At 39.4% G+C, this 8,918-nt stretch overlaps 1 protein-coding gene across 1 annotated transcript in view; it reads right to left on the bottom strand.

Moving 5' to 3' along the window:
• Positions 1-5,903, bottom strand: part of LOC108625980 (uncharacterized) — a gene marked incomplete at its 5' end in the record, with an annotated part of 14,724 nt that extends 8,821 nt beyond the window's left edge. The window contains one exon of the mRNA XM_018026364.2: positions 4,842-5,903. Within this exon, the coding sequence (XP_017881853.2) occupies positions 4,842-5,903 (1,062 nt within the window). The remainder of the gene's footprint in view (positions 1-4,841) is intronic.
• Between the last annotated feature and the right edge of the window lie 3,015 nt (positions 5,904-8,918).

Here is an 8,918-nt window from a genome sequence, read left to right as displayed (position 1 = left end):
CCACTGAATACATTAAAACTGTACTTTGAATGATCGATTGAATCTTTACACGCATTCCAAGATCATCGATCAGATCCGGATGATTAGAGGCTATGATAGATTTAACCACAATCGATCACTGCGATCAGCGAAGCTACGTATAATTTTCATAAGAAACGCTTTACTAGGTACAACGATCGGTACTAAAAAGAAACAGTTGAAGGATCAAAATCGGGGAAAATATAGTTTCACTGAAGCGTAAATAAAGATTACTTTCACCTAATTGATAAAGCACGACATGTCACGGAGCTCAACTTACGTCTTTCAATTTGCATATTGAATATATTGATAAGCATGCTCGATAATCGGTAGAAGCGTTTCTCTTGAATTAATGCGTTATTCATCTTGTCGAGCTTGGACTAGATTAATTGGCATCGTTTCATTGATATTTGCTTCTATAGCGGCCATTTATCTTCCAGTAACTAGTTACTCCAGTGTATTGTGATTCTATGTATACTCATCCATTAAGACTTTAGACGAACATCCAATACTTATTCACATTAATTTTATAAAAGATATAAGCCAAATAATAAATAAAGTGATCACGTAATATCATAAACAACAAATAAAACTGGTTTTTCTCATACGTATAATAACATTGCAAAATGTTAATGGAACGTAAATTATCGATTGACCTAAAAAAGTTTGTTTTAAAAATAACGATTACGTAAACCGCAGCGCCTCGGTTGTCTTAATTAGTTCGTTAATAGTAAAAGTAGCGGCGAATTCTTGGTGGAGAAATGTCAAGGTTCACTAGCCCTCGTTTTTAGATTTACCGCATGAATCACCGATTTCCTTGCGCGATGCAACTCCGAACTTGACCCTATTCCGCCTCGTTCGCACTCGTTCGTTCTTTTAATTGAAGTTGTTTCATTTAATGAGTCTCGCGATTTATTGTCTCGCAGCATGCAATTAGCTCATTAGCGGAATGAGTGGAACAAAGTGATAAATTAATTATGAATATGACATACGGTTTCATCAGTGAGCTTATGCAAAGAACTGAACGCATACAGAACAATTATGTAGTAAGGACCTATAGCTATAACTTGAATTGTTTCGCATCAACATCTGTGCAGTGGTACTTGAATAAATTTGAGATAAACTGCAAGGTAAGAGGAAGCATTCATTTGCATTGCAATTGAGTTCAAATACTGTTACATGAATTATTCTATTGTATTTTATATCATTGTGTCACTGCGTCAGGATTTGAAATCTGGAACTTAGTTCAAAGTTCAAGGTATTTAACTGACAATGTTGTGCAGGCTAGAAATATTCACAGCATTTATACTGCATAATGAAAATGCAATTTTTGCGTGCGCGCATGCCGTGTGGGTCGGGAATCGTTTTGGGTAGCTGTACCGTACGACAAATTGGTCCCGTGCGACGAAGCGACACGCAAAATCGGTGCTCGCGGCGGTTTACGCCGCGTGCTATACAGTACTTATGTACGTGCGGAAAGACGTGCGTGCAGTTGAAAGCGCATCGCGGCCGATGCACGTGCAACGTACCGAGGAAGTAAGCCGGGGCCACCGTCACGTGTGCCGTTCTATCCAGCAAGACGGAAATTGCCTAGCCACGATTTCAGGAATTAGAACGATTACGCGTCCGGGATCTGGACTATCCGTCCGGTGCTTACGCGCTGCCGGAAAATGACGCGTGCAACTTGTCGATTCATCCATTATGAGTGGTTTTCGAGAGAGCCTTTAGACATAGCTGTTGCCGTGTTCCTGGATCGGGTCGTCGACCGAGACCGAAAAGAACTGACGTTCATTTTTCTCGTTTCCACTTTGATTCTTAATCGACACATTTGAGTCGAGTAAAAATTGATTGTGTAAAATAGTTCTTTCAAATATAGATCAGAAAATTAGTGATGATAAACAGAAAAAATTTGTTACAAATACTATAATATCAACGAGATAAACAAATTAGAAAATAAAAAGGAGATATTCTTGAAAATCTTGTCACTAAAAATCTACATCTGTTACTGTAATCAAACATTGTTATCATATGTAACAACAATTCTTTTCATCGAAAAGTGGTTCGTTTATACATTTGATGGACACGCTACTCGTTACGTAAAAATAAACTTTCTTCTCGACTACGAATTACATTCGTGTTACATAAAACGAAGTTTCTTTGACTTCGATGTTTGCTTAAAATGGAAAATTCAACTAGTTCCGAGATCGTCGAATGATTAACGAGTTTGGTTCTAATTTCCGTTTCATATACATATACAACGAGCTGGAAAATCGTTGTTACAAAACAGTGATCCATCTAGATTGCAGCCTGCTTTCAACAACGAACTTCTATCAAAAGTATGGAACTTGGCTATAACGAACCGAGCCAACAAAGGTTCCAACTGATTCATAATTCCTCTGTAATATCATCAGAAAAGAATTCTAATGCGAGAATAAAACTTCACAAGTTACTTGCTAAAGTCTATATATTGCAAAATTACGACGACTCTCCAAATAAGACCACTGATGACGGTGCAGCATTACGTATGAAACGATCCTCGGGATCGATTGGATCGAGTCGATTTAATGACGCGGACGCTACTTTTAAATCGTTCCGCGTTGTGGCCATATCGAGGGTCCGCAGCGTGGGTCGTCACGCGTGATCGCTATTTACATAAAGGGTTACACGCATAACCACGAGAAGAGTAAACAGAACGAAAAGTCAGAAAAGAACGAGGAATACAGTCTGCTCCATAAGAGTGTTTGGCTTAAAAGACTGTTTTATTTTTGAGAAATTTTATGAACTTAAAATGTAATTTTGCTTAAAATAATTCCATTATCTGAATCATAGAATTCTTGTAGGAGTTTCATAAATCAAGTATGAATATTCTACAACATTACATGGAAAAGTTCGAGATATATTATCCTATTATTTATCAAATATTTCTGTTTGAATTCTGATCATTATATGTAATTACCTACAATTTAATATAATTACATTGATCAATTGATTACTGTGGAGACATAATGAATTAATTCACATACAGTAATGTAAGAACTGAAAATAAAGTGTGGGGTAGAATCTATGTACGTTTAAATTATTGCAATCTATGTCATTAGCTGTCAATTTTTTAAATAACACTGAGATAGTCTTATGGGACTGTACAGGCAGGTGAGTGTAGGTAGCTCAGGGCCAAATAGCGCGTAGGCCTCATCCGTGGCAATCATATATCAGGAAATGCGCCATCACATTCGCGTTCGATATCAATATCGCGTTGCGCCACCGGGTGCAATGCCGGTCGTATAAATTCTAAAAATCGTCGAATACTTCTCAATTTCCAAATAAGACAAATGATGCGTTAAATGTTTTGACATCAGTTAATGCCAATCAGTTCTGCAACGATGTCTGAAGATTAAATGATTTGTTTCGCTTAACGTTAATGTGTCGTATCATGATATGGTAATTACACCGTGACGTATGTATGTCTGAATTGATGTACGCACGTCGGAACATTTATCTATTTAATAGAGGTGTGGCGCATGAAAATGAAGAGTTTCTCGACAATAAAAATTCGTGTAAGTGTGCTCGATTTCACACGGGAAACAAAAGTCGATTCCCGGTTTACAAATGTCAATCACCTGGGCGCGATGAGGGAATAGAAATTACGTAGTTAACGAATCGAGCCACGGTATTCAACAGGTGAAATGCATTCGAAGAGTCCACGATGGACTAGGAATACAAATATTTGCTAATGGACGAGGCAGGTTGTAAATAACTATGATGCTTGTTCTTAGAAGCAAAGATAATGAAATTCATTTAACGACAAGAGACGCAGCATCTCGGAACGAAGAAGCAAAAAAAATAAATGAATTCCTGATATATTCTGACTCAATATCCTAATAGATTATTATGCAATTTTTTCTGTTTAGACCTACGATTTAGCATAAGGTATTAAATTGTTCACATAATTCAACAGTTTTCAATAGGGTACACTATACTTTTAAGTCGAGAGACGTTGTTAAAATACTTTCCAAGTGCGAACGGGTTAATGAAGCTACGTGTAAAGTAGAGGCAGTTTAATAGGATCGATCGGTACGCAGATGCAGCGAGCGCTTTCATAATCAGCGGATGACTAACAGCGTATCCATACCGTGCGAGGCATGTCGATGACGCAAGTACACGCAGGCAAACACTTTGCATGTGCCAGCACGGCGCCGTATGTAAAGCGCCTTAATGTCGTGTAGCATTAACAAAAGTCGCGTGGTCAACAAACGATCGTAAATCAACGCTTTCGCGAAACGCTTAGAACGTTTCTAACGACAGATGAAAGTATCGTAAAGTATTACGGCTCCTGTCGCCAAGTACGCGACGTTCCATTGCAACTTTTATAGCCAGGACCTATTGAGAGAAAAAAAAGTAACGCGTTCGCGAGGAATCCAGATATTGCTTCCGCGATAAATTTCGAATTCAATCGCGAATACCTAACTGCGTTGACTGGAAGAACTGGCATTCCCACGGCCAGCTGAATACGCCTCCTAACAAGGAACGATAAATTCTGTCCGCGCGTGCAACGACAATCAAGCAGCGCGTTTTCACCGAAGGGTACCGAGATGGTTTCTCTTGTCTGCTTCGTCTCGTGGGGAAAGCATCCAGCAGACAACAAAGCTCGTGTCATTCTTTCTGATCTACTGCTCGTGTCTGTCAGGACATTTGATGCCGATTGTCTTAGACCGCAATTGTTTGGATGAACTTGTAAGAAACTATTCTCCTTTAGTCTTCGATTTACGAAGTGGTTTGTAAACCAGGTTTGTCTCGATCCTTACAGAATACTCGAAGTGTTTTACCTGACTGATGCCGGCGTCAAACGTTCCTTCTTCCCAAATAGGATCGTCCCATCCTCCGGATGATCCAGAAGAGCCCCTGCGACCCGGATCCCACGAGTTTCTCTTTGTATTATCCAAAGAGTCAGTAGAGAGCCGCCTCCTATCGTAGGAGCCCCTACGCCCAGAAACCGGTGTGGCGAATTTGCCATCCTTCTTTAAATTCCCGTTGGAGCCCATGGAATGGTCAGTGCTGAGCGTCACGTTCAAATTGCTCCTCAAATTCCCGCTGGATCCTGCCAGGCAGCTCTTCAAGTTCGACGTGCTTCTTGCTTTAAGGTCACTGTTTGACGAACTCAAGCTAGACTTCAGTGGACTTTGTGACAATGGAGACGACGCGAAAAGGCTAGACAAGTTGCTAGTGTCTCGTCGCGAAGGCGGCCTCTGAAGGCTTGTCATCGATTTTGCTACGTAATCTCGTCGCAACGGAGAATTATAATTCGACATTGTGTCCTTCTTCAGGCATCCCATTGACCGGCCAACAGGATCTCGTCGTAGCGATGAGTTACTTAACGTGGACGCGTGGATATCTTTCTTGGTATGATTGATAGAACTCATGGACGAAACCAGAGGATTTTTTCTCAACGTGTTAGGGAAGCACGAAGGATGAAGTTCTTTTTTCGGTGGCGACATCGGCAGGCCAAGGGAACCTCTTCTGCTCGGAGATGTCCCTGGGTAACCGTCGCGACGACCGAACGAGTCTCGCCTGGTCTGATACGCATTACCAACGGAACCTCTTCGGTTCCAGCAATTCTCTTTGGCGTGTTTGCCATGAATGTCACAGCAACTCGAGTCTATCTCTAGTTTCACTATCTCCGGATTGTTCTGCTGCTGTTCCAGCTTCACGTCTCGGAACAAAGCCTCCAAACGGCGAATAGCCGCCTGCTGGTGCGCGGACATGTCGACGCCGGTACCGGTGATTGATCTAACAGCAGCTGGATCTTTTACGGTTTCCCGGAGATTGGCAACGCGGCTGCTAGTTCCTGTCGACGCGGCGCATATACTGAATTCCGTTGACGCACCGCATAGTTACTACTAGACTTCCTGCCACTTGTTTATACCGGTTTTTATGTCACGGTTCAACGATTTCTTTTGCTATGGAGTATTAGAATCTACTGACGACAAGAAACGTGTCGCAGTTCGCTCAAAGACTTACGAAAGGCACTGGTCAGCTGATGAACCACTTAACAATGATTATCAAAATTGTTCAGAACTTCTTATCTGTCGTTCGTAACGCAATGATTCGAGTCGAATAATTTTTCTTTCTTTAAATCTCACAGAGCTCACTGACAAAATTCGCTCTTCCCGTTGAGAGACGAACGGAACGGAAACGTGATCGTGAATTGTGCATGGAAACGCGTATGCGACGTAACACACGTCCGGTGAGGTACTGGGGGACTCCGTGTGAGGAGAGCGACTTGAAGGCCTCAAAGGAGCTCTCCGCACGGATCCCCACCAGACCGGTGGCATTCGTAAAGTCCAGGTCTCCATATTAGGTCAAACCTTATGGGTTTGTCGCGCAAAACTGCGGGAGAACACCGGCGCGGTGGTGACCCTGGCGGACCTTGTAATCGGGTCGTGTGCCAACTTCGCCTGCTCTGCCCTTGCCAGCTCTACTTTCTTCTCTTTACGGCCTACCTCGCGCGTTACACTGTCATCCAGACAGCCGCCGTTGTCTTCTCGACATTCCATTCGTTTCCACTCACGCGTTCCACTCTGCGTTTTACCTCTCGTATTGTTATCGCGAGTGTAGCTTATGCATATCACTGGGTAACTTTAACCTGTGAAAGCGTAGCTTTTATCTGGGCCGATTCAGAAGTTATCTATTCTTATTTAATCGATAACAGTCGCAGATTTTTATTTAAATACATTTTAGGACATTTTACATAGTGGAATATTTTTTATATTATCTTCAAAATCTTCACTTTCTCATATATTGCAAGATACCATCTTCGCTTATCTCTGACTCATTGTTTTCTGGTTCTATTAATAAATACGTTATTTTTATCTCAGATTCTTTCTTACCACACGCTTTGCATTTAATAAAAACTTCAATTTCTTTCAAAATATTCGCACATCGAATTGGAGAATGTTTTCTTATTGTATAAATAATTTCGGATTCTTAGGAATGTCGAATTTAAAATAGAACATTGTGTATGTTAACAGTCAGTCTGTATTCTCGGTAAAAGGATGGATTCATTCGTATGTTTTCCTGTGCTCCGCAATTGGTATTCTGACTAAAAAAGATCGTGCCTTTAGGGAACGAACGAAAGGGGAAAAAAGATATTTATTTACCATTACTAGGAACGAGAACTTGAAGTGAGTCACAGTCAACTTATAACAGATAACACGTTTCACTTCAGCATTTTGTATAAAATCTTAAATTATAAAAATTATATAATATTTGATAATATTTGTTAAAATAAACATAAATAATAACGAAAATCATTGTGAGAATCAGTAGACGCATAGTTACTTAGGGATATGAAGCTTCCCTTGTATAGTGCAGAGCTTAATATGATTTTCTCAAATTAAATCTCAAGTCAAAATGTCACGACTGAAGAAACATGCAGGAAGTGCGTCATCTCACTGCATGGTACGATTAGCGAATAATACAATGGAAACATTATGTCGGTAAGTTCATTCACAATCTTACACGCTGGTGTTTTTAATTAATCTCTGCATCATCAGCAAAAACACTATTAGAATCGTGGCTTTTGTATGTGCAACGAGATGGAGCTGTAATTCCATCTTACATTGCATGTACTTGCAGTCTAGACGTCTACAATGAATAATAAAATCTCACTATAATCAATAAAAACAAAAGTAACATTCGTTTTTTCACTCCCTGTAGTATCTCTTTATTTGTATAAAGTAAAATCAAAATCTGAACTGAATTTATAAAGATTATGAAGAAAGTAAAAAGTATAAAGAAACACTAAATAGAAGAATTTTTATATCAAGTTTATCTTTAAAATAAAATAAAACTTTCGTGAAGCCAATATTATTTCCAATTGTTAAAGAAGTAAAAAGAATTTCGTCTAAATTAAATTGTAATTGGAATTGTTTCATATTAAGCGCGAGTACTAACGAACACGTACAATTATTAAGTTAGTAGGCTTCTTTTCGACACCCACATGGCTCTCGATTCCAGTTCACCTTGACGGCCGAAGGTGTATCACGCTCTTAATTCGAGTTGGAAAAGGTGTACCCTTTCGGAAAAGTGACACGCTGACAAGTGTCTAGTTTCCACTGTATTATGCGACAATTGTGGCAACTTATCAAGGCATTCGTCAGTACAAACGATTTTATGTATCTCAGAAAATACTGACATTTTTTACAAAAAATAGCAAATTATTTAAAGGTAATAATATAATTAATAAAATAATTCAATGTAAAATGACTAAAAATCGAAATTTTACTGAAAAAAATGAGTTCTTTTCCTTTTTTCTCAATATTAGATAACGTAAAAATATAAGCATTTCTTAAATCATTAATAAGCATGCACTGAGATTTCAAATAATTACGTTTGGGATTTATTTTTATTTAGTGAAATTGATTAACTTTGACTGACTAATTAATCAAACAGAAAACGTCATGCGGTATAAAGATCGAATCACTGCTGCGATAAGATTGATTAATTGTTTGCAAATTACGTCATGTTATATGAATCTGGAGTTTGCCGCAGAGTCATCGCCAATTTTGAAGCCTGCGGCAAAAATCTCGGAAAACCGCGGCCACCCACACGGAACAACCATTTTCGTTCGCATCTTCTAATTGTGCGAGGCAGGTAACTATGCACTTAAAGCGCGACTGCACCTCAATTTGCATCCTCCAACTGCGTCACCGTGCAACAAGATCCAACGCCGCTCGGGAATGTGCATTCCAATTTCAAATGTGGGCGCACGGACCTTGTTGCGTGCGATTCGCAGTTGAAAATGAAAAATATTGTTGTTACGTGTATAATAATTTTCTCAGGCATTTATTATATTTTAATCAAACATCTTTTTAATTTCTCAAATCGAAAAATTAATTATAATT

Source organism: Ceratina calcarata, unplaced genomic scaffold, assembly GCF_001652005.2.
Source record: "Ceratina calcarata isolate Rehan_Ccalc_2016 unplaced genomic scaffold, ASM165200v1 scaffold385, whole genome shotgun sequence".
Taxonomy (NCBI): Eukaryota; Metazoa; Arthropoda; class Insecta; order Hymenoptera; family Apidae; genus Ceratina; species Ceratina calcarata.
This window is presented reverse-complemented; position numbering and strand designations above follow the sequence as displayed.